Source organism: Rhincodon typus, chromosome 8 (genome assembly GCF_021869965.1).
Source record: "Rhincodon typus isolate 14 chromosome 8, sRhiTyp1.1, whole genome shotgun sequence".
Classification (NCBI taxonomy): domain Eukaryota; kingdom Metazoa; phylum Chordata; class Chondrichthyes; order Orectolobiformes; family Rhincodontidae; genus Rhincodon; species Rhincodon typus.
In genome coordinates this window covers 56,877,152-56,897,106 of record NC_063339.1, presented here as the reverse complement: position 1 = coordinate 56,897,106, position 19,955 = coordinate 56,877,152, and the positions used below count along the sequence as shown (strand labels likewise).

General features: G+C 39.0%; 1 protein-coding gene across 1 annotated transcript; it reads right to left on the bottom strand.

Annotated features, from left to right (window-relative positions):
- Positions 1 to 5,727: 5,727 nt before the first annotated feature.
- Positions 5,728 to 19,740, bottom strand: LOC125483677 (striatin-3-like). The gene is made up of 7 exons (XM_048599891.1): positions 19,685 to 19,740; positions 19,255 to 19,376; positions 12,998 to 13,165; positions 11,890 to 12,030; positions 7,900 to 8,007; positions 7,721 to 7,807; positions 5,728 to 7,392 (listed from the first exon to the last, which is right to left on the bottom strand). The coding sequence occupies exons 2-7, from the start codon at positions 19,289 to 19,291 to the stop codon at positions 7,223 to 7,225; spliced, it is 711 nt and encodes a 236-aa protein (XP_048455848.1). The 5' UTR covers positions 19,292 to 19,376; positions 19,685 to 19,740; the 3' UTR covers positions 5,728 to 7,222.
- Positions 19,741 to 19,955: the final 215 nt, after the last annotated feature.

Genomic DNA, 19,955 nt, shown 5'->3' with positions numbered 1-19,955 from the left:
GGAAAACCTAGACAGGTTATGCTTGTATCTGTTGGAGTTTAGAAAGACAAGAGATTACTTAATTGAAAAAGGAGATCTCAAGGGGTCTTGACAGGGTGGAAAGGAAAAGGTTGTGTTCCCATATGGGAGAAACTTCAGTTGCTAACTGAAGACAGATTAGGAGAATTTTGAAATAATGTGGTAAATCATAATGAAAGTAAAATCTTTACTTGAAAAGTAATGCTAATTATATACAAAAATTACATTCATCCACAAACATTCGACAAGTGGCATGTGAACCCAAATTCATGGCCCAAAAAACTGGAGTAACCAGATTATATTAAAAAATAGCCAAAAATAGATTGCCTCTACCCTTTTACTGTTTCTTTAAGTAAATGCTGCACAGGCATACAAAAATAAACATGCAAGAAAGATAAGGTTAATGCATTAGGCATGAACGCAATTCAGTATTTCTGATGAAGGGTCACAGTTGAGACAATTTCTTCCGGATGTTGAAATATTTACTGCATCACGTCAGTTCTTTTAGATTTCCAGAATTTAACTACTAAATTCTTTTTCACAACATTTATTTCATGCGTAGTCAGTTTCTTCTACCAAGGGATTTGTGCATTGTGATAAAAATAAGGAAGTACCTTATAAACTAGAGCCTGACGTAAATACAATTCATCAATCTGAAGTTAATTACAATTAAAAGCCAATCATAAGCATTAAAAGCATAAACACTTGAACAATAGATCATCCATTTCTGGACCGCTTACTACAGGCCAGGGACTTATTTTTAGCTTATTTTGTGGAGCTAATATCTAGCACCTCTGGGAAAGAGGGTAGTAAATTCCTGAAACTTATAGTAGAGATATAAATTCTCTACATGGGTGGTGAAATCAATGAGTTATATTGAAGGTAAAGTAATTGGTTTGCATTTCTGACTGAACTATTCCAAAACATTCATACTGTCACTGACATAGTGACTCAGAATGGCATCTTGGTTAGAAGTTAGCTTTATTTGATTCCCCAGTACCTATTTATTGATATATCCAGACAGTTTAGATTGGGAACTGACAAAGTTTCAGTTTTGCTTCAGTGAAGACTGTGTCTCTCTGAATTCAGAGCCAATAGGCATCAATAGTCAGTAAGGGCAACATTGCAAGCACAGAGAATACTAACTTCTGTTCATTACATGAATCCAGGTGGTCCTCTGTCTCCGTTTGGATTTTGAGGGAAAAGCAGTTGAAAGATTTGCCTGAGTTTGCAGCTTGTGGAGAAAATCTATAGTGGTTTTCAGAGCTACATGGTAGAAAGACGTCAACAGAATTAGCTGCAGAGCTGTGGTAGGTAGTTGGATCTCTGACTGCAAACTGATAAAGGAGTTGAGGCATCCAAGTAGCAGGCCTGTGAAATTTGGACAATGCCATAGCCACAAAAGGAAGGGCTCTTCATAGAACTTCTAAATCAAGGAATAGCTGGAATACTAAGGAGAAGCACGTTTCAGTGAACTGTGCCAAACCTTCTGGGTTAGTCCCAGCAAAGGTGAGTGAACCTTCAAGATTTGGTAAAATAAGGGACCTCTCAGGAGCAGAGCTAGGAGTGCTGGTGGAAGAGAAGTAAAACTGAGTTCAAACCATACATAATTTTTAACGTATTAAGTTGATAATACTTAGTTTATTGTATATCTCAAGAATAAAAAATGAAATGTGCTTTTATAGCATCATAGAATCATACAGCATGGAAACAGACCATTTGGTCCAATTTATCCGTGCCGACCAGACATCCCAATCTGACCTAATCCCATTTGCCAGCAATCAGCCCCCGTCCCTCTAAACCCTCACTCATGTGCGCATCCAGATGCCTTTTAAATGTTGTAATGTATCCGCCTCCACCACTTTCTCTGGCAGCTCGTTCCATATACACAACACACACTGCATGAAAAAGTTACGTCTCAACTCTTGTTTAAATCTTTCCCCTCTCATCTTTAACCAATACCTCTAGTTTTGGACTCCCCTGCACTGGGAAAAGACCTTAGCTATTCACCCTATCCATCCCCCTCATAAACCTCCACAAGGTCACCCCTCAGCCTCTGATGCTCCAGGGAAAATAGACCCAGCCTATTCGGCCTCTCCCTAAAACTCAAACCCTCCAGACCCAGCAACATCCTTGTAAATCTTTTCTGCAGCCCTTCCTGTAGAAGGGTGACTAGAATTGTATGCATTACTCTAAAAGCAGCCTCGCCAACATCCTGTACATTCACAAATGACATCCCAAATCCTATACTCAACGTTCTGACCAATAAACGCAAGCATGCCAAACACATTCTTCACCACCCTATCTAACTGTGACTCCACTTTCAAGGAAATATGCACCTGCACCCTTAAGTGTTTGGCAACACTCCCCATGGCCCTACCATTAAACGTATAAGTCCTGCCCTGGTTTGCCTTATCAAAGTACAATACCTCACATTTATCTAAATTAGATTCCACCTGCCACTTCTTGTTGATGAATGTGAAAATCTTGTGGCTTGCTTCTGTTGGTTAATTGATGGACAATGTTCAGATTTTAAATTTTCAGATTTTATTGTCACGTGTACTTGAGTACAGGAATACAGAAGTACATGAAAAGTGTTCAATGTCACCATTTTCCAGCACCATCTTAGTCTCAAAAGGCAGGATTAAAAACAGAAGCAGTAGTAAAAGAAACCGTCAAAACAAAACATCCAGATCACGCCATGAGCCTTCCTCATCAGAAAAACAAAGCTAAAAAGTCCATCCCTCAGTCTGCTGTAGGAGTGACCTGTACCTGTCCATACAAAGTGACACGTACCTACTTTACGCCAAACGGCCCATGTTTGAAGACACAAAATGGCCGACAAGGGTTAAAACAAAATGGGACAGCCTGCTCTAACATTTATGTGAAACACAATGGTATCTTTGAACAAGACTACTCCAAGGTCAGCAAAACAGCCTTACCATCAACCATGCAAGACAGTTTTGACAAGAGAATGCCTAAGAACAGATAAGTGATGTGGGTGGCACGTTGGTTAGCACTGCTGCTTCACAGTGCCAGGGACCTGGGTTCGATTCCAGCCTCGGGCGACTGTCTGTGAGGAGTTTGCTCATTCTCCCCGTGTCTGCGTGGGTTTCCTCCGGGTGCTCTGGTTTCCTCCCACAGTCCAAAGATGTGCAGGTTAGATGGATTGGCAATGCTAAATTGCCCATAGTGTTCAGGGATGTGTAGATTAGGTGGGTTATAGGGGGATGGGTCTGGGTGGGATGCTCTGAGGTTCGGTGTGGACTTGTTGGGCCGAAGGGCCAGTTTCCACATTGTAGGGATTCTATGATTAATTCCAGCCTCATTAATGAAAGAATGATTGTCCAGTAAATGAACAACACCAGGTGCAGATCTCAACCCATGAACCAGCCAGATTAACTCTCTCAGCAGCTGCAAAGACAACAGCTAAAGTTACTTTGTAGTAAATAGTTGCTTCTTTGAAACCACCTGCAATATTAAATAGACTCTAGTTACAAATTCCTTAATCATAGAAGTAGCTTTAACATGTAACCAAAGTATAATACAAGCATTAGAGGAAAAGCATTTAAAACTAGATGTGAAAGTTAACTAACCTTAGGAAACACCTTATCTTGCACCCTGACAAGACAGCTTGTTCACAACCCATTAATTACAATGTGCTAAGAGCAGAAGTAGCTGTACAACTTTACAACTAACTTTATAATAGAAATTAACCTTATAGCAATTAGTTAAAACTAACTGTCTTTTGTATTTTTACATATGTAATTACGACAGTGGGAAATACAAGAGGAATGGCTGAATTTGATAAAAGAAAAGCACATGTAATACAATGAATAATAGAATTCAAGCTGTCCCCAGAGATAAGCAGCCTGAAACAAATCCAAGGGTGTTTAGCCAGTAGCTTTGGAATGCGAATGAAAAGGATGCATAAAAAGATCGCAAGGCCTAGAGATTACAATGTCTGGTAAACGTCATAAGATCATGGGAACCTGGGGCTATCCAGAGGAATGTCCATCTTTGATTAGCTGTCCCACAGGATTGGGTGTATAGATTAAAAGGGAAGGACAGTGACTACACTGTATTAGATTATTGTAACAGAAAATGTATAAAATGCTGTATTTCACTGTAAAAATCAGAGTGTGTGTGTGTGTCATTGATCTCTCTTCCTGGGCCAAAGTTTAAGGGAAAATTGCTTTCTCACATCTAGGCCAGATTCAGGGAAGATCCTTTGGGCCTTTCCCCTGCATTAACCGGTTTCTGCTTGAATAAACATCTTCCACTTGCCTGAATCCTGCCTGCTTCCTAAATCTTTGTCCTTGATTGACAGATATGCTCCTACATCTGCAAACACTCAGGTGCCTGAAGTCTGCCGCAGCCAGAATGCCACCACCTCCGTCATCAGGCACCCAGATCCAGCTAGGTCCTGGAGCCTCACCGCTGGATCCGTGTCGCCATCTTGCCTCCACTGATGTCACTGCCATGTGCCCACCCTGGGCCAATCTCAGCAACGCAGCTGCTACTGAAGCTGCCAGGTCCCGAACTGGGCTCAAACTCAACACTGGACCCACCACACCAAAGGCAGCTCGTGCCTCATTCTGGCTTACATTGCTGCCACTAACCCCTCCTGGGATCAGCATTTCAGCAAAGGAACTGATTTCTCCTTTAAAAATCGCAAAACTTTCCTTTTTAGAATTACTATCCCTTTCTAAAGATTAAGTATTCTGTTTGAATGACTTAACAGAAAAAGCCACTGAATGTCAATTATAACCTCTACTCACTGACTCACTAACCAATGAAATAAATAGTTTGTCCTATTTACCTTATAAACTTACATGATTTTCAGCATCTCTAATCATAATTCTAACGAAATGTGCTATCAATATCTCTGGCCTCTACTCCTAGGTACAATCTGTGTGAATCTCTTCTGCACTTTAGCCTTCATTGAATAAACAAAACAAAAGTGAAATCAACGTAGTAATAAGAATCTAAATAATTATTTACACAGGCTTGGCATTACCTCTGTACTTTGGCGATTTCATAAACCTGACAATTCCATTAACAACTTCTTTAGCAGCTTTATCAACTAGCCCCCGCTATGAACTTTCACATATGGCTTTTTTAAATTTTAATCATTAAGCGTTTACATTATTTTTTCTACGTATTCCTCTTAAAAATTTTCTCTCTATTTCTCTGGATTAAATTTTATCATCTGACACTCACCTGCTAAATCTACTAACCTGTATGGAAGCTATTTTCATCCTTTTCACAGTAAGTCACACTACTGATATTTTGATAGTGACTCCTTATCAAAGATTAGATCATTCATACATATTTGAAAAACATATATTGCTTGCATACATTCTTTGAAAAAATTACCAGAAGAGCTTTAGGAATTTGTGCAAGGATTTTGGATGATGAATTCAAAATGCTTTGTTTCAAATGTATATTTCAAATTCAGGTTATACTTTATACTTCCAACAATTATTTAGAAAATGCGATTTTACCAAAGGACAATGCAATTACACCTCAAAGGCTTTTAAAAAAAAACTCCCTTTTCTAAATAGAAAAATGATAAAAGAATGGTCATAAATTCAAATGTAAGCCTTATTTTAAATATTTAGGACAATTAGGGGTATTCTGGATTCCACAAAACACTCAAAACATTTTTGAAGCTGTACAACTCAAGTAATATAACAAACACTAGCGTACAGGTACACCATTTAATATTTATTATATGCATTTTATATACATTACTTTTAAACAGCTGTAATTAGCTATGTGGTACAATATTAAAAATTTACTTAATCATGTATTGTAAAACAAAACCTTACAAAACTCATCAGAACTTGCAAACTCATCAGAAATCTGTGGAAGACTAGAAAAAATACTTTATTGTATTAATCATGCATTACACAAACAAATTGTTTAGTTACACCATTAACTGAAGCACTTTGTAAAGCTGGGATAGCTAGACCAAACACAGCAGATTTCTGAATCTTGATTTGGCTATTTCAATATTCTATATTTAATCCAAAATAAAACCTTTTCACTCCAGATTTCACACATTTTTTTTCAGTTACACAGGATTAGGGTGAAGCCCCTAAAGCAAGTAATCTGACAGGAAATCCTGGGCTGTAATATAAACAGTGTTCCATTTTAAACCTATATTTAGAGCTCTCTATTCTGTAAAAGTCCCATGCTAGACAAAGATATACAGGACTCATTAACACACACAAAACATGAGGGATATAAAGACCAACAGAAAAATGAAATAAATAACAGTAGGCCAATAGCATTAAGATGGTTAACCCTTGATAAATAAACTTGTAAATACAGTATGATGTACAAAATATCACATAGTGATAGGATGCTGCAATTTTTTTTAAAAGAGTTAATTGTGGGTATTAAACCCCCTGTGTTTCATCGCAACACATTTACAGTCTTCAATGATTACACTTAACAGCTTTTATAGTGATGTTAAAATAGCATCCATATGGAAGGATTCACTGAGGATTTTAAGCTGGGCAAGGGAAGAATGTAGTTACATAATAGTGGGTCAGTGAGGATGGTTTGGGTTTTAACCAAATGAAACATTTCAGTATTAACCCTATTTGGAGCATTATTCTGACAGGAAAATTATACAAAAGACTTATAAAAACTAGACATCCTGTCAAAAATTCTGCAAAACGAAGATTAAAATATATTTAATTTATTTTTTAATGCTTAAAGTTGACTAAAAGTATGTTGATGTTGGAAAATTAATAAAAGGAATTGAAGGATGACGTTCTATGGTTTAGTTGTAAATTCACTGCCCACCATTGCACCACAATCTCAACCATAAGGCAGGACACAAGAGTCCAAAGTATTTACTGTTGTAAGAGTAACTTCCACGTGACTTTGAAAACATCTACATTACAGTAAAGTAGCTCAGTTCAAATCCAGTCAAGGCTACAAATACTGGGTTTTTTTTTTTTAGATACAGTAATTACAATTAAATGATTTTGCCTGACATTATTCAAGGATTTGGTGATACTGCGCCACTAGACACCTGCCTATGATAGTCTATCAGGAAGAGCATTGCCCAGGCAGAACAGAGTAGTACTTAGTGTTACATAATAACCGAGTAACTAATGGCAGTGAAGCAATTCCTGTTAATTTCCAGCTCACCTGCTATGATGGGGCAAAAATATTTTAGCAGTTGTTACACAAATACTTTGGCAAGGGCATCGGCTCCTGCACTAGCAATATATGCTTTTGATGGATGGAAAGCTACATCATAAATAGATTCATCACATTTTTTCCGATGAGCAGTAATTTCTTGCACACATGTCTTGCTATCCAGGTTCCAAAGACGTATAGAACAATCATGACCTGATACAATTTAAAAAAGGCTCAGGTTAATATTTCATTTATAAAACCATGTTAATGCCAATTACTGTCAATATTAATCTAATTTTCTAGTCTATCTATTGTAAAATTTCTCCCCAAGACACACATTCCAGCAACTAGTTGCAACATTTCATTATTACATAATCGAACATTAATAATAAATTAAATAGTTTTTTGAAACTGTGGATTTGTTGAATATTTTGCTAAGTTATTTATTCTAACTTAAAAATTATCTAGATAGATCAAATAAAAATACAACCTGAAGGTCAATTTATTCCGAACATTTAATTAAAAGAAAGCAACTACATACTTCCAGACATCAAGTAGATTCCATTAGGATCTACTGCCAGACTAGTAACAGCATCCAGGTGAGCGACCATAGCATGGATCAATTTACCTAAATAACAAAATTATTTACAGGTAAGCCAGAAGATTCTATAACTTTACAATAACGTTGTTCACAGTTTTCAATAACTTGCTATTGCTTACCCGTTTTATTATCAAAAAACTTAATATGCCTATCTTCATGAGCCGTGATGGTAACGGGCAATGTGGGATGACTGACAACTCTATTAATCTGATTGGCTAAAGGAGAAGCTGTAAACACAAAACATGACAAAAACTGATGAAAATCATATTAGTCAGAAAACGTTCACACTAAAACTATGCAGCAATTATTAAGCCATATCAGAAATTTGCTGATTGAAATTTTGATGAAATAGAAGTGGCACAACATAATAATAATAATTAAAAGATTATAGCTCTGAAAATTAAGTGCTGATGCCCAGGCACTAAGCACTGGAATTTCCTTTTGAAACCTCAACCGCTTCTCTACTTCTCTTTCATCCATTAAGAGGCTCTTTCAAATCTTTCATGTTTCGATAATTTATCTTAAGATCTCCTATGTGATTCCATATCACATTTTGGTTGATGACCGTTCAGTGAAGGGCCTTGAAACAGCTACTTCTCACTGCTCATATCCACAGGGATTAATATTTCTCCATCCTTAACAGCCAGGGTAACTGACATGATGTACATTCATCATACAAATTTTTAAAGGTTTCGACAGTTGGGTCGTCTGTTATGTGAGACATGTACAGTGGACAACACTGAGGTAATGATAAAATGGATGCACAAGTTGAATTATTGAATAGAAATGTATGAGTAATGAATAACAGGTTTTTAAAGTGTACAGAAATCAACACAATTATTACTATACATTTGAAAGAATTTTGAGAAACTAAACAAATACAAGTTCAACTGAATCTACGAATCATAACTATCTTTTTACATCAAAACTTCGCTTTAAGAAATTCTGGCATTAGCCTTCCTTGAGGAGCTGAATACTAATTAAGTCAAGAAAGAATATAGAAAATTGCTGCAAAGAGAGATTTGAGAGTCCTCTTGCCTGATATAGAAAAACCCAGCATACAAGTTCAGAAGGTAATATTGAAGGTAAACGGAATGTTGCCTTTTATTTAGAAAAAGACTGGAGCTTATAAATAGAGAATGACTTGTTGAAACATGTAGTGAGCTTGACAGGGTAAATGATCAGAGATTACTTTCCTCATGGGAGAATCTGGCATCAGAGGAAGAATTTCTTCCCTCAGAGGAAGTTACTCTGTGGAATTCTTTACTGCACAGGCTGGGTCATTAAAAATCTGTCTACCTCAGCGTGGAATATACTTATTCAGTCAGGTTATGCGAAAGGTTAGGAAGTGGGGTTCAGGATTTTCACATCAGTCAAAACCTCATTGAATGGCAGAGCAGAATTGATGGGTTGAATGGCCTACTTCTGCCCCTCATCTTATGGTCTTATGAATTGCTGCTCTCACTAACATTACTATCTTTTCAAGTCTATCAGTGATAATCACTGCATTTTGAATTTGAAAGTAGCAACAGTGTAAATGTAATAGGTAATGAATGAATCACACTGATATGAGGAAGCAGTAAACTAGCTTGCCCAGAAGATATGAGTAAGCTATGTTTCTGCACTTAGAAGCAAAATTAGCAAGGTATCCATTCCTCTTTCCACTCCTCCCAGAAGCAGTGCTGGCCCAGATTCAGGCCATCCACCTTACTTTTGTTCAGATGTGATGCAGAATCTAAATTTACACGCTAGGAAGAGGACTGAAGAGAGAACAATACAGATAATTATCTGTTCATTTAAAATGTACTTATTTGTCTTTAACTCCTACAGATAAAAGCAAATATTGGTTTTGAATTTACAAAGAACAACAAAGTACATCAATTTGTTTCACAACTTGAACATACTATTCTTCTTTTGCATGACCCAAATAATATTTAATCATTTAGCTCTACTCACATTACGGAGAATTAACAACCAAGTGGACAACTTTGTGAAATAAACATTTCAGGGTACAAAACATAGAAAGGAAAAGAAAATAGCAGTGTTCCAGTGAAACCAACACGAGCTGGAAGAACAGCACCTAACTTTCAAATCAGGCACTTTAAGCCTTCTGGACTCACCATGGAGTTCAACAACTTCAGACAATGAACCCTGTTTTCTATGTTGATACATCTTTTACACACAGTGTCTGTACTTTTTTTTGTGTTTGGTCAGAGCTGACCTTTGTTCTGCTATTAACATCTGGTCTGGACCAATGCTTTGTCTTCTTCTTTACAACAATTTCCATTCCTTTTGCCTTTTATTCCAAAACCTTTTTGACTTCTAACCTTCCTTTCTTTCTATCCTTTCTGATTCTTTAAATTCAACTTGCTGCACTACATTTTTCAACAGCATAAAAGCAGCCACATTTCCACCTCCCTTATGCACACAATTAGCATTATAAACTGTAAATAAAGATCTAAGAAAGACGATCCGAGGAAGGGTCACCGGACCCGAAACATTAATTCTGTTTTTCCTTCACAGATGCTGCCAGACCTGCTGAGCTTTTCCAGCAACTTTGTTTTTGTTGTTGTTGTTGTTGTCTAAGGAAGATGAGATTGTTGACTTGCTCGCCAAGCTGGCTTGTTTTCGTTTAGACGTTGTATCACCATGCATAACATCATCAGTGAGGTCTCCGATGAAGCGACGTTGTTCTACTCTGCTTGAAATTTATAATGTCCGGTCCGTTATGGTGAGTCGTGTCATTTCTGGTTTTGTTCTGCATGGGTTTGTATATGGGGTCCAATTCTATATGTTTGTTGATTGTATTTTGAGTATCGTACTGTGGAAGTTGAGGATTTGGTCAGTTTCCTCAACTTCCACAGCAACCAACCCAACGTCCACTAATAAAGCTGTATTAGGACACTATTTAAATGGGCCACCACTCACTGCAACACGGCAGAACTACACAGGAAAGAGGAAGAGCACCTATATAAAATCTTCACTACGAACGGATATCCCCGCAACTTCATTCGCGAGTGCCTACCAAATAGACAAGAGGACACAGTACCCCCTAACTCACTGGCCACACTGCCCTACATCAAGACCATATCAGAGCTGACGAGACTCCTAAGACCACTAGGGATCATGGTAGCACACAAGCCCACAGCCACTCTATGACAAACACTTGCAAGGATTAAAGACCCCATTCCCACAACAGGCAGAACCAACTAGTTTACAAAATACCATGCAACGACTCCATAAACGTTACATTGGACAGACAGGAAGGAAAGTAGCCATCAGAATACACGAACATTAGCTAGCAGCAAAATGACACAATGAACTTTCCTTAATATCAGTACACTCGGATAATGAAGGCCATCTGTTTACCTGTAACAACGTAACAATAGTAGCCCAAGCCAAACATAGACACGCACAGGAATTTCTAGAGGCATGGTTCTCAACCCATAATGCAATCAACAAACATATAGAATTGGACGCCATATACAAACCCAACACAGAACAAAACCGGAAATGACACTACTCAACATAATGGACTAGACAGTATAAATTCCAAGCAGAGTAGAACAACATCACTTCATTGGAGGCCTCACTGATGATGTTACCTAGTGTAGTGACGAAACATCTGAACAAAAATCAGCAAGTGAACAAACTCACCCACAACTCAAGCTATAAATCTTTGCTAAAACCTTAAAAATCTAAGGAAGATTTTTGCCCCACATTCTACCTTCTGTAAATATGAAGCCATCCTAAACTCTTGATTTTATTTCAATACCAATTCATTAAACACAGACAAACCACAGTAAAAAGTTGCCATTGTAGGAAGTCAGAGTTTACATGAAGAAATAACACAATGAACTACTCGGGAGAACAATTGGTGCTGTGAAGGAATAAATCTTCATACGAGAATATGGAGTTTTATATCAATTTGTCACTAAGTAGATTTTAAGCAAGTGAGGGATGGGTGGGATAGAAAAAGATGGAATTTAAGAAGATTCTCCTCATTGATTACCTACTATGAAGCTGAAACATTGATAACTTCATCATTTTGTTTTGTAATGGACAAAATCAACACACAAATTTTTCAATAACGTTTTCATGCAACTCACCGGCGTCTACCTGCGATGCCAACATCACTAAAGGCTGAGAAGTTTCAATATCATAAATGACAGTGTTGCCACTATTAAAGGAACCCAAAATGTGTGCAGGATCAGCACCTACAAAGTCAACTGATGTAGGGATTCCATTTTCTGAAAAATTCGTTAAAACACAGTAATCACAAATCTTAATACTAACTGTACAAACAGCATAAAACTGTTGTTGGATTGGCAGTAAATAGACAATTTAAATTTTTCAAGCAACGAGTTTACAGTGGGGCAGAGTATAATATATTAATGACATTAGGGCTACTCAGGCATATTTGAGTAAATGAGGTTTTATTCCACATTTAATCATTCTTTACCTGACGAATAAGTGATGGAAACAAGCCATTTATAAGGACAAACTTTAGATGAAGCAAATCTAACTGGAATACTTTCAAATTTTAATATTTGATACTTTGTCTGCAGAACATCAAGTTTACTATCATTATTTACTACCATTACATGACACATTGCTGAATCTCACCCTACAAATATACCACTTGTTAATTCTAAGAAATGGGAGGAGGGATGTTGATACACCACAGTAACCACAAAAGAAAGGGGGCAAAATGCACGACTGTCAAGGTCATTCCAAGTGGGGATCATAACAAATAAATAGTCCTGTACATGATGAATATGCAAAGATTGCAAAATATGCCTTTAATTATTCCATAATTTCAACTATAATTTTTAATGTTCTTTAGGAAAGAATAGCCTGTGTGCAGGGCAGGAACACTGATTTCACCTAATAACGTGTTAGCTTTACATGGAAACCAGGTAGGAACAACATACAATCCATTCTCATTAATGAAAGAGCAATATGGTCGCATCTTTAATCCTCACTCATTAAGCTTTGCATAGAATTTATATAAGGAATTTAATTTTTTGGGCTCAGCCTCACATTGTTCTTCTCATAAACCAGAACTCACACCTACTACTTCTTTCACAACTGATCTAATCTCAACAAAATGTTGAGATAAAAGCTTGTATTTTGCTATTTCTAAAGCCAGAAAGAGACAGTACTAATAAAAAAAAATCAGTTAAATCCAATAACTGAAACATCTCTTACACTTACCCCCTTCTACATTGTATGTACAAAGGCAAGGTGACTTCTCAGTTGGGTTCCATAACCGAATAGTGCCATCTGCTGAACAAGACAGCAAACGGTTCTTTATACCACTAAATGAAAGACCCCATACTGCATCTTTGTGCGCCACCAAGGTATTTAATATGACACTTGGATCTGTAGATAAATATGAAACAAATAGTCAACTTTGAGGTGCTCCGATTTCTTTAACATTTCCTCATATGTCACGTATTCTACTATGTGCAATATAGTGTCCAGATGAATTACAAGGGAAAATCACAATGTTGAAGTTATGTCATTTTCTGCGAACAAAACACAGGTAGTTTACCATTTCAGCAGTGACATATATCTAATTCTGAAAGCACTCAATATGGTATAGTATAATGTAGTATGCAGTAATTTCTTAATGTATGTTCTCTCATTTGATAATGTTGCGGCATATGGTGGGTTCTTGTGATTCAATCAGCTGATTTGATCATCAGAGCTCTCTTAGTACATGATTTTCTAAGTGGCAATATTGGAATATTTTAAAAAAAAAACAGATTAGTGATATGGGCACATATCTTGTGGGTCTTATGCCCAATCTTCTGGATTCCGAATCAAAGATGATAGGGCCTTATGCCCTAGGCATGTGCTGAGACACCACAGAAGTCTCAGTGCAATGACTCTGGGAATTTTCAGCTAAGTCTTAATTTTCAAATGAACAATTCTCCTGCTCATCAGTACACCCTAAAAAGGTCTTTGACTTTTGGAGACTTCAGACAGTTTTGATTTACTTATCTGAACAACTATCTAAAAAGTATCATGCAGAAAACCCGGATTTAAATCTAGATATCCAGAGACACTCCCGACCCAATCTTTCTAGGTTCCACCATCCGACATCTTCCCTACCCCCATCATCACTAACCTTATAAGACTTCCCATCTCAATCCCACCTTTCCATCTCAATGTCCCCCACCCCACTGTTAATAGACACATTCACCACAGTGAAAAGCTGTTCAAATGCCCCAAAGATTTTCAGTCTATTGAAAACTTAGGAGACTACAGTAGCTAGTGTCATCGAAAGGAAAAGCATAGCTTCCCTTCTCCCGGACAATCCAATGCTACAAGAACAGAATTTGATGGAAGACAGCATTATATTTACAAAGTAGCTAGGGTTGGAAATGCAGAGCTGTGTTAGTGTGTAGAAAAGTAGGAGCAGAGTGGCAATTTTACAGTGATTGCCACTCCTCAGAAGATCCAGGTTTTAATTTCTATACACCAGTTAGCAACAGCATGTATTTTATATTAAAGGCTTCCAAAGTAAATTCATTAACAAAATAATTTCCAACCAGCTGAGATAATTGATGAAATCTAAAAACTAATTATTCTTGAATTTTCTATTTTTTTCTATTACCAGACCCTGTTCCAGGATTATCAATGCTGTTCTAGAACTTGCAGGACAAAGGCTCATAAGCAGTCAGCATTGCTTCATGAAGAGGAAATACAGCCTGACAAATTTTACGAGAATTCTTTGAGGAGGTAACAAGCAAGATAGGTAAAGGGGAAGCAGCGGATGTAATAAATTCAAATACATAATATATTTGAACTTTCAGAAAGCATTTAATAAGGTGCCTACTCAATAAGAGCGAATGCTATTGGTGATAGTATATTAGCATGGATAGAAGATTGGCTAACTAATAAAAGACAGAAAGTTGAGATAATTGGGATGGGGGTCGTTTTTGGGAGGAGGGGGTGCGCCTCTACGTTTTCAGGATGGCAACCTGTAACTAGTGTGGTGTGTCACAGGGATCAATGGTGGAGCCACAATTATTTACAATATATATTAACAATTTGGATGAGGAAAGTGAATGTACTGTAGCCAAGCTTGTGGATGACAGAGTCTGCAGAGGGATGTACAGGTTAAGCTAGTAGGCAAAAACTTGGCAAATGGAATATAACTTGGAAAGCGTGAGATTCTGCACTTTGGCTAGAGGAGCTAGAAGAGCTAAATATTATTTAAATGGAGACAGACTAAAGCTACAGAACTGAGGGATTTGAGAGTTCTCATCCAGGAATCACAAAAAGCTAACACTCAAGTTTGGAAGATAATTGGGAAGGCAAATGGAATGCTGGCCATTATTTCAAATGTACACAGTACAAAAGCAGAGCAGATTTTTCTAAGGTAATACAAGGTACCAGTCAGACCACAGCTGGAATACCATAAACAGTTCTGGGCCCCTTGCCTAAGAGGATATATATACTGGCACTAGAGGTAGTCCAGAGACAGTTCACTAGGATAATACCAGGTTTGGAGGAAGTGCCTTTTTAGGACAGATTTAACAGATTGGTCCTGTACTCATTGCAAAATAGAAGAATGAGAGGCGACCTGACTGAAACGTACAAGATTCTTAAGAGACTTGACAAGGTAAATGCGGAAAAGTTGTTCCCCTAATGAGACAGTCGAAGACCAAAGGGCAAGTTCTCAGTATAAGGACAGAGGTGAGGTGGAATTTCTTCTCTTGCAGGGTTGTTCTGTGAAATTCTTTCCCACAGAGGGCTGTTGAGGCCAACTCCAGAACTCTCCCCAAGGCTGAGAGACAGATTTTCAATCAGTTGGGGGTCTCAAAGGTTAAGGGGAAAAGGCAAGAAAGTAGATATGAAGATTATCAGATCAGCCATGATCTCACTGAACAGCAGAGCATGCTCGAAGGGCTGAACAGCCTACTTCTGTTCCTATATCTTATGGACTGTCTGAGTAGACATGAACCTCAGCTTACTATAGAGAAACACTATCCACCAGGACAAATTCATAAAATTAGGTACAAAAGGTAAAAGGACAAACATGGATCAATTGTTATTTTATTGAATGAGTAAAATAGGAGGGCTTTGACATATGATCTAAAGCCATAAGTATACAAAGGAGAATTTGAATTCAGTTACTTAAATCTGGAATATACAGTTAACATCAGTAATGGTGACCATGTCATTAAAAACTCATCTGGCTCATTAATATCCTAAGGGAAAACAGTCTCCCATACTCATCCATTCCAGTCTTGTACGCGAGTTCAGACTCCTAGTAATGCAGCTTACTCTTCAACTGTTCTCTGAAATTGCCTCCCAAAGTATTCAGTTTTTAGGAATGTGGCTCACCACCTTCACCATCTTAATGGAAATTAGGAATAGTCAATTAAAAATTGGCTTTGTCAGCAATGCCTACATCCTATCCTGTGAATGAATAAAAAGGAATTCATTTACAAAATAACGACCTATGTTCCATTAATGTCTTACTTTTTGGGCATAGTTTGGATTCAAAGGATCTTTCAAAAGTTTAATGCCCATTAATGTTCCTCCATCGAATGTTGACTTTACCCACAGAATAAGCAAATAAATTAAATGAATAATTAACATACACTGGATGAAGGAATATCCCCTGACAATGCATAAACAAATGACAGATTCAAGTTATCATATGGTACAGCAAAGAAACAGACCCTTTGGTCCAACTTGTCCATACCGATCAGATATCCTAAATAAATCTAGTTCCATTTGCCAGCATTTGGTCCACATCCCTCTAAACACTTGCTATTTCAAATACCCATCCAGTTCGCTTTTAAATGTTGCTATTGTACTCGCCTCTACCACTTCCTCTAGCAGGTCATTCCATACACACACCTGCCTCTGCGTGAAAAAGTTGCCCCTTAGGTCCCTTTTAAATCTTCCTCCTCTCACTTCACCTACACCCTCTAGTTTTGGACTCCCCCACCCTGGGAAAAAGACCATGTTTATTTACCCTATCCACATCTGTCATGATTTTATAAACCTCCGTAAGTCACCCCTCAGCCTCCAACACTCCAGGGAAAGTAGTCCCAGTCTATACAGCCTCTTCCCATAACTCAACCTCCAACCTTGGCAACACCTTTGCAAATCTTTTCTGAACCATATCAAGTTTCACAACATCTTTCCTATAGCAGGGAAACCAAAACTGCATGCAGTATTCCAATAGTTGCCTAACCAATGTCCTGTACAGCTGCAACATGACCTCCCAACTCCTATACTCAATGCACTCACCAATAAAGGCAAGCATACCAAACGCCTTCTTCACTATCCTCCCTACCTGCGACTCCATTTCAAGGAACTATGAATCTGCACTCCAGATCTCTTTGTTCAGCAACATGTTCCAGGACCTTACCATTAAGTATATAAGTCCCCAGATAACAAGGTGTAGAGCTGGATGAACACAGCAGGCCAAGCAGCATCACAGGAGCAGAAAGGCTGACGTTTCGGGCCTAGGCCCTTCTTCAGAAATGGGGGAGGGGAAGGGGATTCTGAAATAAATAGGGAGAGAGGGGGAGGCAGATAGAAGATGGATAGAGGAGAAGATAGGTGGAGAGGAGACAGACAGGTCAAAGAGGCGGGGATGGAGCCAGTAAAGGTGAGTGTAGGTGGGGAGTTAGGGAGGAGGTAAGGTCAGTCCACGGAGGACGGACAGGTCAAGGGGGCAGGATGAGGTTAGTAGGTAGGAGATGGGGCTGGGGCTTGAAGTGGGAGGAGGGGATAGGTGGGAGGAAGGACAGGTAAGGGAGGCGGGGACGAGCTGGACTGGTTTTGGGATGCGGTAGGGGGAGGGGAGATTTTGAAGCTTGTGAAGTCCACATTGATACCATTGGGCTGCAGGGTTCCCAAGCGGAACATGAGTTGCTGTTTCTGCAACCTTCCGGTAGCATCATTGTGGCACTGCAGGAGGCCCAGGATGGACATGTCGTCTGAGGAATGGGAGGGGGAGGGGGAGTTGAAACGGTTTGTGACTGGGAGGTGCAGTTGTTTAGTGCGAACCGAGCGTAGGTGTTCTGCAAAGCGGTCCCCAAGCCTCCGCTTGGTTTCCCCGATGTAGAAGAGGCCACAATGGGAACAGTGGATGCAGTATCACATTAGCAGATGTGCAGGTGAACATCTGCTTGATGTGAAAAGTCTTCCTGGGGCCTGGGATGGGGGTGAGGGGGGGAGGTGTAGGGGCAGGTGTAGCACTTCCTGCGGTTCCAGGGAAAAGTGCCGGGTGTGGTGGGGCTGGAGGATAGTGTGGAGCGGACAAGGGAGTCACGGAGAGAGTGGTCCCTCCGGAAAGCAGATAAGGGTGGGGAGGGAAAGATGTCTTTGGTGGTGGGGTCGGATTGCAGATGGCGGAAGTGTCGGAGGATGATGCGTTGGATCCAGTGGTTGGTGGGGTGGTACGTGAGGACGAGGGGGATTCTGTTTTGGTTGTTATTGCGGGGAGGGGGTGTGAGGGATGAGTTGCAGGGAAATGCGGGAGACACGGTCGAGGGCGTACTCGACCACCGACGGGGGGAAGTTGCGGTCCTTGAAAAACAGGACATCTGAGATGTACGGGAGTGGAATGCCTCATCCTGGGGGCAGATGCGGTGGAGGCGAAGGAATTGGGAATAGGGGATGGCATTTTTGCAGGAATGTGGGTGGGAGGAGGTGTATTCTAGGTAGCTGTGGGAGTCGGTGGGCTTGAAATGGATATCGGTTTCTAGGTGGTTGCTGGAGATGGAGACAGAGGTCCAGGAAGGAGAGAGAGGTATTAGGGATGGTCCAGGTGAGCTTAAGGTTGGGATGGACGGTGCTGGTGAAATGGATGAACTGTTCGAGTTCCTCACGGGAGCATGAGGCGGCGCCGATACAGTCATCAATGTAACGGAGGAAGAGGTGGGGTTTAGGACCAGTGTAGGCATGGAAGAGGGATTATTCCACGTAAACTACAAAGAGCCAGATATGAGTCCCGCCCTGATTTGCCCTTCCAAAATGCAACACCTTACATTTATCTAAATTAAACTCCATCTGCCACTCTTTGACCAATTGGTCCATCTGATCAAGATCCTGTTGTATTCTGGAGGTAACCTTCTTCACTGTCCACTCCACCTCCAATTTTGGCATCAACTGCAAACTTACTAATCATAGCTCCCAGGTTCACAACCCCCCCAAATAATTTATATAACATGACAAAAAGCAGTAGACCTAGCACAGATCCTTGTGGCACACCGCTGGTCACAGGCCTCTAGTCTGAAAAGCAACCCTCCACCACCATCATCAGTTTTCTATCTTTGAGCTAGTTCTGTATTCAAATGGCTAGTTCTCCCTGTAATTCACATGATCTAACCTTCCTGAACAGTCTACCATGAAACAAAGAAATGTTTCAAAACAGACTACTGAATAAGTGAAGAGCAAGTAGTAATTTTCAACATGAATTTTCATTTAGTACATACCATATGTATCATATGGATCAACATTGGGACTTGGCATATTCCAGCATCGTATTGTAGCGTCAATTCCACCACTGAAACACTGCTCACCATTAGAACTAATAGTCAAAGACAGTACAGGTCCACTGGACACAAAAGAAAAAAGTCAAACAAAAATGTACTATATCAAATTTACCATGTTAACATTACTAGTAAGTAATTGCTGTCTAGACAATTATTATTGAGCTGCTAAAAAATATTATATCAATAATCTGTCTTGTTAGAATTGTTAAATTATAAAGGAATATTTAGATTTGCAAAATTTCCTGTTAAATTACAAAGCAATAACAAACAATTTTCTCTCTTTTTCTGTACAAGTTTTAAAGGGATTTCACTATGCATTGGTGAACATTTGCATAATAAAATAACCTATCGGAAAACTGATGTTACTTACATATGGGCTCTGAATGTATAAATTGGTTCCACATCTAATGAGGTACTCCTGAAAGAACAGAATTATAATAGCCAAATATTATTCAGTTTTGTCACTGCAATTAAAGCAAGGTGAAACAAAAATAGAAAGTGCTGGAAAAACTCGGCAGGTTTGGCTGAATCTGTGGAGAGACAAATAGAGTTAACGCTCCGAGTTCAATGATCCTCCGTCAGAAATTAAAATCACTGGGAAAGGGTGACATTTTTGCTGATGAGTGGGGGACTGAATTGAG